The 15091-nt window shown below is 37.6% G+C and overlaps 1 protein-coding gene across 1 annotated transcript in view; it reads left to right on the plus strand.

The window, feature by feature from the left end:
* CREB3L2 (cAMP responsive element binding protein 3 like 2) overlaps positions 1–15091 on the plus strand; it is a 2450910-nt gene that overhangs the window by 2201627 nt on the left and 234192 nt on the right. The window contains exon 10 of the mRNA XM_044087227.1: positions 1235–1463. Within this exon, the coding sequence (XP_043943162.1) occupies positions 1235–1463 (229 nt within the window). The remainder of the gene's footprint in view (positions 1–1234; positions 1464–15091) is intronic.

Consider the following 15091-nt stretch of genomic DNA (forward strand, 5'->3'; position numbering starts at 1 on the left):
TAGAACATTATGGATAAGAGTGGAGCTCACGAGTTTCCAGTATCCACAAGCTGTAAAAAGCGTCAAAGTTGGATCCAAGGGTCTAATCTGAACCCAGTTATTGAGAAAAATTAAAATGGACAACATAGATGGAATGTCATGGTGAGTAGATAAACATCTTTTTTTCATACACTGACTGCCCGTCCATTAGGTCAGCATTTTTTGTCATCAAATGATAGTTGTGGTTATTTACTTTAAGAGACAGATTGTGTGCACCTTTTCTAATAGAATAACCATTTTCATATTTGGGTCACCTCCTTTTGTTGGAGTCTGATGAAGTAAAAGAAATTCTACCACAAATGTGCTTATGCCACAATATTTCAACTTGTTTTCCAACAGAGATGCACGCATGTGCATAAGCACATGTATGTATTCACATACACGCTTCCTGTTACAATCTATATCGATGATTGTTCTGATTAAGTGATATAATTGGTTAGTCACTTTTGCATACAGACCCTGTCCGTGTCATCATTCATGCATAATAATTGCTTTCTGATGGCAACGTCTCAGATTCTGTGATTAAGTTAAATAAAGTCTAGTCATAGCAATATACCTCAGCTTGTATATACACACACACACACACATATATACATGCACACAAATGCTCATTGCCCTGATGATTGATTAACTATAATTATTTAACAAATGCTTTTGTAGTAGTAGTCAGTTGCTTTCACATAAGTACCAACCCAAAATAACCCCTTTCTGCGAAAACTTCCTTTGCATGCAGACTGCCTTCTGCACTGTATTTCAGATCCTTGTACACACTGACTGTCTTCCGGGTTGAGGTAGAGGCATATGATGTGCCTAGTATGTGTCACATGCTACTTTCTGTCTGAACCAGAAGCAGTACTGCATTACAGTCTTGCTCCTGGGTCAGATGATTTTTTTTAATTTTGTTTTATTTATTTATTTATTTTTACTTTCAGAGTAGACTATGTGTTATGCATCTGAATAGTTCATTGTCTGTTTAAAAATCAGATTAGCTTTTTTTCCCCCGGTGCAGGGCAAGTTTAGACAAAATAATCTCAGCACCCACTGCAGTAACCTTGATCTCAGGTGTTCAGTAATTTAGAGCCTACATTAAAGTGGATAAAGAGCACTGATTTTAATTGACATTGATGTGGTAGCACACTGATTATAGTGTACACATTAACTAGCAGTTATAGCCTTACTTTTCTTTATTTCACAGTTCGATCAAGAAATTTATTACATTATGAAGATTCAGCCTATCCTGAGGAAAGATACACAGCAGCACCATCTGCAGATCACATGGTTGTCTGGAATACACAGAAAGAAATGTCACTGTATGTGGTACATACTCTTGAGAAGACAGAAGATCAGAAAACAGAAAGAGAATTTAGACCAGTAAACAGCACTGTGATGGAAAAGTCTGCCATTATGGACACACAGACACACTGGTATATATTATTTTTTCCTACAGCATTCCATATCCTCGTATTTCTATCACATCAGGCTTTTACATTGACGATGTAACATTAGAATTGTTTTATTTATTACACTTTATTGCTGAATTCATTTGAACTGTTTGACATGCTAATATTTTTATTATTTCTGACATCATTAGTTTGCAGTAATTTTAGTAGTAATCACTGTGTGGTACTAAAAATAGTGTGCCTACCCAAAGAGAAAAATTTAAGACTAGGCAAAGCAGCATTACTCTTTTCTAGTTTTCACGAATATGTGCATATGTATTAGCAAAGGCCAGATATATTAGCAGGTATGCCAGATCACTTGTTGAAAAAGATTTGTTTGTCCATTAGTGTATCTAGGGACAACTTAAGGCCAGGCTAGAGAACAGCAGTTTTTATAATTTTAGGAAGAATATTCAGTCTGTTGCCCATTATTTCACAGACTAGTCGATTGATTGCTTTATAAGATGATTTCATGATCTTATCTAATTAGGTTATCTGTTCAGCTTTTAATTCCAAGATTTCAATGAAATCAGTGCAATCCAAGATAATGTAATCTCATTTAAGCATAAATTAAATAGCAACTGCAGTCAACGCATTGATTTTCCACAATGTCCACAGGACTTGCTCTTTTTCCTAACATGATGTAAAGACCACCAGGGCATCATGATCAGCCTTGGCTTTGTATACCTCAGCTGAAAAAGAAGAAAATATATATTATTTGGATTTTTTGGATGGGAGGAATTCTGTGTGCCTTTACTGTGCTGGTCAAAGGGGCTCCATATTTTGTCACACCACAAATGGCTGAAAGCACTTTATGTAGCATGGCAAGTCATCAACTAAGAAAAGATCTCACTTCTGTGTACAAAACTTAAATATTGTATGCACTTTAACTTCCTTAACTAAAGAAACATGTTGTTAGATATATTTCATCTGTACATGATCCCTGTCTACAGCTGCACAAATAATGTGTAGATTGAGGATCTGATTGCTTAATGTATGAAACTGAAGTAGGACTCATTACTTTTGAGTGTGCAGCTACGGTCCCAACTGTTCTTGTTACAAACGTCATTCTGTGCCCTTCTCTCGCTTTTGTTACACTACCCATACAGTTCCAGTCCCCCATATATGCTGGAACTCCCTTTGACATCCAGTAATTTTTTTCAGCATTCTCTGAACCTCAGCTAGTGTTGTTCCCAGAATAACACAGACACTATGTATTTATGCAAGGTTGCTCCCAAATAACCTTTTACTCTCACTTAACATAAATTTCCAGGTGTCTGAAGTCAAAGCCTAGGAACTAAAATCATTCCTCTTCTTCTTGTCCATCAAAAAAAAAAAAAAAAAAAAAAGAAGAAGCTGCCCCCCCCCCCCCCCCCAAGGCCAATGCCCTCTAATTAACACATCATTTTCCTGATCATTCATATGTGTTTCTTGTAGTGCAACCACCCAAGGATCAAGTTTTCTTAAATATGGGAATGTTCTGTTCTGCTTAAATGGATTGACTGAACTGTTCATGGTCTTATTTAACTAAATATGTCCCTCTTTTATTGAACATTGTGTCATCCTATCCGCTAGAATATTCGGCATAAAGCATTTTCATTCAAAAGTGACCCATTGAATAAAAAAAAATAGAAACAGTACTGCCCAGATCTACAGATTAAAATATTGGTTCCAAAATGCCTATTTGTTTACTATGTACCCAATACAAAACACCTTGAAGTGATCTAGAAACATAACTGTAATACAAAAAGATATATTAGATTTGTCCAGCACTCCAGATACATGCTTGCTTGCTAGTAAGGTTATCAACAGACCACTTACAAGTTTGCTAATTGTCACAGTAAAGCCACCCCATCTTGCTCTAGCAACCCTTTGCATATTCATCCCAAACATCCTCTGAAAACTTAAAGCCTAGTATAATACTAAACATAAGCAAAGATTCTGTGAACCACAAAGTGATTATCATAACCAGTACACTGAAACTAAATAATGAAAGATGTCCTTTCTGCATCCCCCCAGTACATCCACCAACAAAATAATGTCGTCCTTTCAGGACACTGCACTGATATGTCTGCAGCCTATGGCTCTGCCATTCTTTCTCCCTAAACCACTTACTTTTCTTTTCTTTTTCCTTACCAAGCAACACTGGCTTATTTTTTATTCCACCCTGCAATTCCCCTTCAACATTTCCTGGCTCAGTACTTTGATTTTTCTCTCACACTTCTTCCTTCCCCTTTCACATCACATCACATCTTTTCATTATTTACCTCTACTGAGCCACAAACCATACAGTGACACCTTACGACTGCCTTAATGACTAATCCTACATCCTCTTACTTAAGCTTCTCCAGCCTTCCTCTCACTCAGTTTATCTATTAATCATCTATTTTAACCTGTACCATATCCATTACAGGATCCAACCACTTTATGTGCTGGGACCTCTGCATATTTCCCTGATGTTGCAGCCAGATTGCTGTTGAAAATAACTTTCTCATTTCTTTCCTTTCACTTTCACAGGTTTATAGATTCATAGGAGGTAGGCTGGGCAGCCACAGTGGTGCAGTGGTTAGCGTTGCCATCTCACAGCAAGAGATTCTCCGGTTCGATCCTCGGCTGGGGTGCCTTCTGTACGGAGTCTGCATGTCCTCCCTGTGGTCGCATGGGTTTCCTCCAGGTGCTCCGGTTTCCTCCCAGATCCCAAAGGCATGGTGTAGGTGAATTGGACACTCTAAATTGGCCCTAGGTGTGAGTGTGTGCCCCTTCTGTGGAAGGTTGGGCGCTGGGCTGGCAACTTGACACAGTAAAACTCCACAGCCAATCATGAGCGGACAGGTGATCCGCTGTGGTGACCCCTAACCGGGAAAAGGCGAAAGAAGAAGGAGGAGGAGGTTGCTAGACTAGCGGCCCTAGAGCTTTTACAAGCCTAACCGTGTTAATCCCAGTTATCCCATTTGTTCTTTTTTGGGTAATTTGCAGAATGAATTTATGAACACAGTAGGTCTGTGATAAACACCGCCTCCCCCTGTCCCTCCCCAGTGCCGAATTTGCAGTCTCCCATCCAATTATCTAGAATGTGTTTGAATAGGGTCAGTGAAGAGCTTTGTTTAATGTGAATAGGGAGTCTCTGGGAGACGTATCTGTCTTTCCAGCATGATCTGTTAATGTCACAATCTAGGCTGTCAGTACTATAATTTGTAGGGAAGTCCACTTTGCTCAAGGGAATGATAATGCTTTTTTTGCATTTAGTTTTAGACCATGGCTTTGGCACCAGCCGTTTGTTTGTGTTAGCCCTTCGTATAGTATGTTGACATCATTGGGGGACTCAATGATTGCTCCCAGTTTCCAATCATCAGTGAACATGGTGAGGCAAAGGCTGTCTGCTTTGGCCTGTACTTCTGATAAATAGATGCCAAACAGCAATTGGCCCGGCATAGACCCCTGCAGTACTCCACTGGTGATAGGTCTGCTGGTGGAGGTGGATTCACCAAGTTTGACAGTGTGTGTTCTGTCGATGTGCCAGTTGGCTACCCATCTAGTAATGTAAGGGTTTATCCCTATCTGAGAGAGTTTCTCAGTGATGCCAGACTGGGGACTTGTGTCAAAAACCTTGGCAAGATCGAGATAGGCTGTGTGCATTGTCTTACCTTTGTCCATGGCTTTGGTGACATTCTCAAAGAAGTCCACCAGGTTTAATATGCATGAACTACCCTTAAGAAAGCCAAATTAAGTTGGGTCCAGTGTTTGGAGGTCAACTATTTCCTTGTTAATAAGGTCCATGATAATTCTTTCCATGGCCTTGCAGATGAGGCTGGTTAGAATTATGGGTCTGTAGGTCCCAAGGTCAGTTGATGGCCTCCCTTTGTGCAGGGGGATTATTATTGCTCTTCTCCATTCTGCAGGAACATAGCCAGTTCTCAAGCTATGATTAAAGAGAAAGTTAAGTGGGTCTGCTAGGTCTTGTTTTAGATTGTTTAGTAAACAACCATGGATTATTATCTGGTCCCTCTGAGGCTGTGTTTTTGGCCTTGGCGAGTGCAGAGATGACCTGTCATCTAGAGATATTATGCAGGGGACTGGTGTCAGGTATGCTTTGGGATATGTAAACAGATATAAACACCAAAGTATCCAAACAAAGGTTTTCAGTATTAAGCGAAGTCAAAAGCTAATATTCACCAGAAGACAATTTAATGAAGCGCTTTTCATCTGCACTGTGTGCAGACTTTTTCAGACATACAAAAAACCTTTTAAAACTTCCTTTAAAAGCATTTAAACTAGTGTAATGAACCTATCATAACCCACATTTAATTAAGGTGATTAATTAGGGCTGCTGCATTAATTGTTAGCATGCACCATGAAGTAAGCACAAAGAAAACTTTTATGCAAAACCCTCCATGAATAACTAAAACAGCGATTATCAAACACACTAAAGAAGCTTCATAACAAAAGCATAAACTTAAAAGTTGACACAGTAAAAGTGAACAGAAGTTCACAAAACAAAATTCATACTAAAATTTTAAACCTATATAACAGATAAAATAAAACTAACAAATGTATCTAAGCAAATTACAGCAGGTGTATACACAGTTCATTAATGGTAAGCCAAGGAAGTTACTTAACCATGATATCTTACCCTCACCTTTTCAAACTTTTCAATTTAAGAATGCTACTTATAGAGCAGGACTCATTAAGACCTGGGATGGTACAAGCATTCAGTTTGATTTGCCAGGTTAGTTCTAATTCTTCTAACAAGAGGTGTAAGGGTGCCTCCCTTCTGTCATTGTTCACCTGGTCTATTACTAAAAATTTGAAACTTTGATTCTTATATTTTGAAGTATGTTTGGCTAGTGCATTGCCCAATTTGTTCCTAGTTATTGCATATTGATGTTCATAAATGCATTCACGGAGCCTACGCTCAGTTTTCCAACATAGAACGCAGGACAACCTTGACATACTACCATATACACCACCATTTTGGAGTTACAATTATACCTGCTCCTTAACTTGCATTGAAAGTTCTGTATAGTGATTCTATTAGTCTCTATTATATATTTACAGTAATTGCAACCTTGGCATTTGTACATGCCAACAGTTCTCGTAAAGTTAGAAAGAGATTGTTGTAACAGTGACTTCAAGTTCTTACCCCTTCTAAATGTAATGATGGGGTGGTCACCAACTTTAGTTGCAAAAGTGGGATTACTCATGAATAATGCCCAATTTTTCTTTATACTCTCAATACATTGATAACTAGATGGATTAAATGTCAAAATAAATTTCGGACCTAAGTATGAAGGTTTGTCTAAGTGGATTACAGTACACCCTTCTGTAGGTGAGTCGGTGTTGGTGCCTTGGTTCAACTGATGGTGTTTCATGGTCAATAAGGGTTTATAAATACCATTAAGTCTTTTAACTGTAACTTCCTTAACCAGTTCATCAAGGAGTTTTATAGGGTATCCCCTATGTGTGAACCTACTCGTAAGTAGTTCACATTCTTTGTGGAAGTCATCATCTTGACTCACTATACGGGCTGCTCTAACAAGTTGACCTTTTATAACTGATCGTTTCTGGTGACTATGGTGACAGCTTGTAAAATGCAAGAAGGAATTCGAGTTTGTGGTTTTCCTATGAGCAGATGTGCGAGTTAGACATCAGGCAAGGGGTTAAGCAGACTTATAAGCCTAAAAGGAATGGCCATATTAGTAAAGTTGAACATGAACACCTTGATTATATACGAATGCAAGATATACGCATTTGTAAGCTCGACAAGGGTGGCGGGCTGGTAATCTTCGATAATTCAGACTACCATGAACGCATGGTTCATCATCTAGATAGTCCTTCATATTCACTTTCTGAGGTTAATAGAGCATATAGATCTATAAAGAGCAGCATAGAGGACATGTTTGTTGAAGGTAGGATTGAACAAAAAATGTTCAACTACATGACCACTACTTACCCGAGGTTTCCGTACCTTTTTGGTATACCAAATTTTCATAAAAGTATCATTTCTCCTCTAATGAGACCATTAGTTGATGATCGTGGTTCTCCTACCTATCCATGTGCCAAGTTTATTGACTCTATAATACAGAAATATCTTGTTTTTGAAACTCAGATTTGTAAGGACTCATGGTCTTTCCTTGAGAAAATTGATAAGCTAGCATTTGATTTTATTTATTTATTTTATTTATTTTATTTTACATTTGTTGACCGGGATAGTCCGACTGGATGCATGTCCATTTTCAGCGGAGGCCCGGGGAGAAAAGCTCCAAGGGTAAGCAGATACAGCATTACATAATACCAGCATTACATATTACAAACAGACTATTTACAGAGATTACATAAGTAAGCAAGTTAAACAAGTTCCACAAGTTACAGTTAATCCTGAGCACAAGTCAGGATTAAATGAAATTACACAGTAAACTGGTTAACAGATTTTTACACATTCTAGAGAGAGTTAGCCAGGCTTGATACAATGACATAGCCATTTAAGTGACAAATGTTGTTTGAGCCTAGTTTTAAATTGACCTAAGGTGGAAAGTAAGGTAATATCAGCTGGAAGAGAGTTCCAGGATCTATTTACAGAGTTTGCAAAGAGAGAATCACCGGCTGTGTTATTAATTTTGCTAGTCTGAATTAGTAGTTTGTTAGAGGATCGAAGCGGTCTAGGATTGTTATAGGGGGTGATAATATTTTTAAGGGCAGGAGTACTGTCCGGGTTATAGAGGATTTTATAGGCCATAATCAGTTGGTTATACTGGATTAGGCTGGGTAGTTCAAGCCAACCAAGCTGATTTAGATTGATGCAATAATGTGTCCTAAAAGGCAGCCCAGTGGCAAACCTGGCAATGTGGTTGTAGCAAATTGAGAGTTTGTTAAGGACAGTCTTGTTCAAATTCGAGAGTAGAGGGGATGCATACAGAAGGGATGAAAGAAGGTGTGAGCGAGCTATGGCAATTTTAGCTGGAGGGGTTAGGAAGGCTTTTATTCTGTAAAGTGACCCTAGTTTTTTATTGATGGTTTTGATAGTTTGGTTAACATGTAGGTCAAATTTTAGATTATTGTCTATGATGACACCTAATAGTTTTGTAGATGGGTCAGGAGAGATTATTGTGCCATCATTTGATTTTATGGTAAAGGTGAAAGCAGTAGACCTACGTGTTGGTGAAAATAACAGCATTTTAGTTTTTGATACAAGTAATAACTTCCTCACGGTTGACGTGAAGGACCTTTACACGTGTATACCACATGACACTGGCATTGAATGGGTCATTTTAGTGCTCAAGAAAAATGGAGCCAACAAAATGGAAATATCTGTAGTTGTAACTACTTGAAATAATTTTGTACAACAACTTTTTCATGTTTGGTGAGATTTTTTTCTTGCAAAAAGTGGGTGTTGCCATGGGCTCCCCATGTGGGGCGAGCATAGCTAATGCAGTCATGGCACACTGGGAAACCGAGTTTGTGTTTAAGGATCCTGAACTAATGAAGTACATCACATTTTACACTCGCTATTTGGACGACATTTTTATTTTAGTTAAAGGTGATGTCAACATCAGTAATATGATGTTGGATAAATTTAATAACTCTAAACACTTCTTGAGTTTCACTTCTTCTTATAGTGATGTAACTACAACTTATTTAGACATTTTATTGTCAAAAAAATTGCGGTGTGTGTAATTTTGCATTTTACAAGTTGTCACCCTAGTCACCAGAAACGATCAGTTATAAAAGGTCAACTTGTTAGAGCAGCCCGTATAGTGAGTCAAGATGATGACTTCCACAAAGAATGTGAACTACTTACGAGTATGTTCACACATAGGGGATACCCTATAAAACTCCTTGATGAACTGGTTAAGGAAGTTACAGTTAAAAGACTTAATGGTATTTATAAACCCTTATTGACCATAAAACACCATCAGTTGAACCAAGGCACCACCACTGACTCACCTACAGATGGGTGTACTGTAATCCACTTAGACAAACCTTCATACTTAGGTCCGAAACTTGTTTTGACATTTAATCCATCTAGTTATCAATGTATTGAGAGTATAAAGAAAAATTGGGCATTATTGATGAGTAATCCCACTTTTGCAATTAAAGTTGGTGACCACCCCATCATTATGTTTAAAAGGGGTAAGAACTTGAAGTCACTGTTACAACAGTCTGTTTCTAACTTTACGAGAAATGTTGGCATGTACAAATGCCAAAGTTGCAATTATTGTAAATATATAATAGAGACTAACAGAGTCACTATACAGAACTTTCAATGCAAGGTAAGGAGCAGGTATAATTGTAACTCCAAAATGGTGGTGTATATGGCAGTATGTCAAGGTTGTCCTGCGTTCTATGTCGGAAAAACTGAGCGTAGGCTCCATGAACGCATTTATGAACATCAATATGCAATAACTAGGAACAAATTGGACAACGCACTAGCCAAACATACTTCAAAATATAAGAATCATAGTTTCAAATTTTTAGTAATAGACCAGGTGAATAGTGACAGAAGGGAGGCACCCTTACACCTCTTGTTAGAAGAATTTGAACTAACCTGGCAAATCAAACTGAATGCTTGTATCTTCCCAGGTCTTAATGAGTCCTGCTCTAGAAGTAGCATTCTTAAATTGAAAAGTTTGAAAAGGTGAGGGTAAGATATCATGGTTAAGTAACTTCCTTGGCTTACCATTAATGAACTATGTATACACCTGCTGTAATTTGCTTATATACATTTGTTAGTTTTATTTTATCTGTTATATAGGTTTAAAATTTTAGTATGAGTTTTGTTTTGTGAACTTCTGTTCACTTTTACTGTGTCAACTTTTAAGTTTATGCTTTTGTTATGAAGCTTCTTTAGTGTGTTTGATAATCGCTGTTTTAGTTATTCATGGAAGGTTTTGCATAAAAGTTTTCTTTGTGCTTACTTCATGGTGCATGCTAACAATTAATGCAGCAGACCTAATTAATCACCTTAATTAAATGTGGGTTATGATAGGTTCCTTACACTAGTTTAAATGCTTTTAAATGAAGTTTTAAAAGTTTTTTTGTATGTCTGAAGAAGTCTGCACACAGTGCAGACAAAAAGCACTTCATTAAATTGTCTTCTGGTGAATATTAGCTTTTGACTTCGCTTAATACTGCAAACCTTTGTTTGGATGCTTTGTGATATAGTAGGTGGGAATAGGGGAAGAAGTTTGCACTGAATCTGTCAGCTAGCAGGTTGGCAATATCTTCTGGTGTAGTATGAGTAATCCCATCTACAACCAGTTCAGCACATAGCTGGGCATTCCCTTATAGACTTTGGATGTAGTTAAAGAATGCCTTATGATTACCCTTGGCTGGAGATGTGATTTTAATTTCATAATTTGCTTTAGAAGACTGTTCAGAATTTCTGATTTTCCTGTTTAGGCTTAGGAGGGAACTCTTTGTCTGCACAGTGATATCCCTCAGTCCCTTTCTTTGTTTTCAACTGTTGTTCTTGTATATCTTATTCATGACTTATTGTTTTTTTTCTGTCTTGATATATACTATTTTGTCTTTTGTAACACTTTTTTATATTTTAGTATGTCTTCTGTTTGCATTCATTGTGTTAAATTGCTTAAATTCACTGTAAATTTTCTTATATGTTTTTTGTATGTTTTGTGCATGTACTTATAACTGGAGCATTTTTTTCCCCAGGTCTTCGCTGAACGAGGCAACTTATGCCCACACATAAAAAAAAAATTCCAGTAATCAAATTATACAAAATAAAATAATTACGTTTATGTAGTAAACATAGTCCTACATCAAGTATGTAAACTATGGCCACACAACAATCCGGGTTAAATAAATTATATAAATAAATGAATAAAATAATTGTTTATGTAATATAACTCTCAAAGCAGTCAGAGAGTCCTCTCACTGTCTGATCCAATAAAAGTTATGCAACCTTATCGCATGTAAAGCAAACATAAGTAGTTAAAGCATGTTAATGCTTGCAAATATGTTAATGTTCACAATCAGTCTCCGTAGCAAAGTGAATTGCTGTTCACATTAGTTTATTTCAAGGTGTTTAATCCAGTGTATTTATACAATAAGTGTGTACTAAGCATTCCTAGATCTTAGTCATGTATGAAGTACGTAAACTGTTAACTGGTTCAAGGTGGCAATTGGTACTGTTTTCACTTTCTCGCACACTTTGCCATTTCCTGCTACTTACTCACTTCCTCCAGCACCAGCCGTCTTGGGGGTTATAGTTCATAAAACTTGAATGACCTCAGTCAACTCCATGGCATAGAATAACAAAGCTCTGACTGTGGAGCAGGTGACCTGGGTTTGAATAATGGCTTGGGCAGATTGCTCATCCCACGGAAAGAGGAGTTTCTGACCTCCCACTTGGATGACACCCGGTTGTTGCCAAGTCACCACATCTGTGGAGCATAAGCTGCCATTGTATGATAGTATATTATAGAGGCTATGGTGTGCTACCAGTGGTGGCTGTGTAACAGAGCTCAGAGAACTGCCAGAGGGATAGTAGAACACCTCACAAGACCAAAAGGTTGGCCAACTCCCTACCACCTGACTGTCACTGCTAGAGAAGTCATGGGCTAATTGGGCGTCCCAGGCAGACGTTGAATGAACCAGAGGACACTTATCTCACCTGGAAACTGTCAACCGTTGCTCCTGCTGAATGACTGGGACAGTTGGGTGCAGGTAGTGGAATTGTGGGTCTAATACCTCTGTGGATACACTTTCTGTGCTTCAATAAATGTTTTAAATGCATTTGGAAAAGAAAAAACGCACACAATACAGCTGTGTAAAACAGAAAAAAATAAAGTTTTTGTCTCATAGCAACAAGAAATTGTGCTGTCTGCTTCCTAGGGCAATATGAATAGTTGTCATCAGACATCATTCTTTTATCATAATGTAACAACAACGACTCCAAACAGAAATATGTAGTAGTAGTCCAATACTTTTATTAAACAATATTCTAGCGCCTCGGTGTAACCACCTTTACAGAATCTAAAGAACATTGTCAAACCATGCCTTAAATACACTCTCATAAAATAACATTCCTTAATTATCCAATTAAGTAATTAAGCATCTTTTTTAAAAAAAATTAAAACACAAACTATGTTTTAAAGCAAACATTTCCAATCTATTCCATTATTAAGCTCAATAGGGGTTAATGTATTATATTTTAAAATATATATAGACTTGTTATATAAAAGCTTGTCCTTTAGTAACAAATCATCTCCATAGTTCATATTCTAGCGCCTCGGTGTAACCACCTTTACAGAATCTAAAGAACATTGTCAAACCATGCCTTAAATACACTCTCATAAAATAACATTCCTTAATTATCCAATTAAGTAATTAAGCATCTTTTTTAAAAAAAAATTAAAACACAAACTATGTTTTAAAGCAAACATTTCCAATCTATTCCATTATTAAGCTCCATAGGGGTTAATGTATTATATTTTAAAATATATATAGACTCGTTATATAAAAGCTTGTCCTTTAGTAACAAATCATCTCCATAGTTTAAATCTATTTGTTCCAAAACAATACCCTGTAATAATAAATAATTTCTTCCATGTAGAGCTTTAAAATGGGCAGAGATAGCTTTATCTTCCCTCTGATTTTTAATGTCTCTTATATGTTCCATAAATCTAACTCTAAACATTCTTTTGGTCTCTCTAATATAAAAAAGGTTACAAGGACATTTCAAAGCATAAATTGCCCCCTTACTTGTGCAAGAGAATGTGCCTTTTAGTACATATTTCATATTATTAAGGTAGTCAAATAAAGTTACTATTTGTGCACAAACTGAACATCCACCACATGAACTAGTATCTACTCTTTCTCGTAAATTCTGTATATCCATGCATGGAAATACAAAATTTCCATGAACCAGCATATCTCATAGCCTTCTACCTTTCGTAAATGATAACGAAGGATAATCAGGTAATATTCCTTGTAACACTTTATCCTTCTTTAAAAACTTCCAGTAATACTTAACCATTGCAGTTACTTCATTGCTTTTACTATTATACATCAATACAAAATATATTTTCTCCCTGTGCACAACTTCACTCCTCTGATATTGTGACCGACCACTTGTTCTTTCTTTTATATTAAATCTGTTTTCCTTATCCTTATTTAAAACCCTGTCTTGTGCTTCTCTTATAACTTCAGGGTCATACCCCCTTCTTAAAAACATTATAACCAAATTTTTAATTTCCTCATTCAAAACCCCTGCTCAATATTACACAATCTAGATCGATGCAGAAATTCACCATACGGGAGAGATGAAATCAAATGTAAAGGATGGCATGTAAAAACTGACTGCCATCAGCAATTTTCTATGTACATTTGTAAATATAGTACCATCTGGTCTACCTTCCAATACAACATCCAAAAAAAAATCATTCTTTTATCACTAACTTTATAAATCTTATGTCAGCAAAGCAGTAATACAAGCTTCTAAACCTGCAAACATCAAAAATCAGTGCAGAGGTGTTTGAAACACCAGGCCAGAAATCCAGACACACAATTAACATAACCTCTGCATATGGAATAGCATTTCACCTGCAATAGGATTGTATGATACTGTTCAGAAGAAGACCAAGACAAAAAGAAAATCTTGGAGGCAGAGGACATTCTTTTATTAAAAAGTAAGTATATAGTTCTGTATATAAACTTCTTCTTCTTTCGGCTGCTCCTGTTAGGGGTCGCCACAGCAGATCAACTGTTTCCATTTCTTCCTGTCCTCTGCATCTTGCTCTGTCACACCAGCCACCTGCATGTCCTCTCTCACCACATCCATAAACCTTATCTTAGGCCTCCCTCTTTTCCAGTTACCTGGCAGCTTCAGCCTTAGCATCTTTTTCCCCAATATACTCTGCATCCCTCCTCAGCACATGTCCAAACCAACGTAATCTTGCCTGTCTGGCTTTGTCTCCAAACATTCCAACTTGGGCTTAGTCTCTAATATACTTATTCCTAATCCTGTCCATCCTCATCACACCCAGTGCAAATCTTAACATCATCAACTCTGCCACGTCAAGCTCTGACTCCTGCCTTTTTGTCAATGCCACTGTCTCCAACCCATATAACATAGCTGGTCTCACTACCCTCTTGTAGACCTTCCTTTTCACTCTTACTGGTACTCGTCTGTCACAAATCACTCCTGATACTCTTCTCCACCCACACCATCCTGCCTGTACTCTCTTCTTCACCACTTTTCCGCACTCACCATTACTCTGAACTGTTGATCCCAAGTACTTAAACTCATCCACCTTCGCCACCTCTACTCCCTGCATCCTCACCATTCCTCTATCCTCCCTCTCATTCACACACATATATTCTGTCTTAGTCCTGCTGACTTTCATTCCTCTTCTCTCTAGAGCATGTCTCCATCTCTCCAGGGTCTCCTCCACCTGTTCCCTACTCTCACTACAGATCACAGTGTCATCTGCAAATGTCATAGTCCACGGGGACTCCTGTCTGATCTCATCTGTCAACCTGTCCATCACCATTGCAAATAAGAAAGGGCATAGAGCTGATTCTTGACGTAATCCCACCTCCACCTTAAACGCATCCGTCACTCCCACTGCAGACCTCACCTCTGTCACACTACCCTC

The sequence above is a fragment of the Protopterus annectens genome, chromosome 11.part0 (assembly GCF_019279795.1).
Source record: "Protopterus annectens isolate FY-2018-M chromosome 11.part0, PAN1.0, whole genome shotgun sequence".
NCBI lineage: Eukaryota > Metazoa > Chordata > Ceratodontiformes > Protopteridae > Protopterus > Protopterus annectens.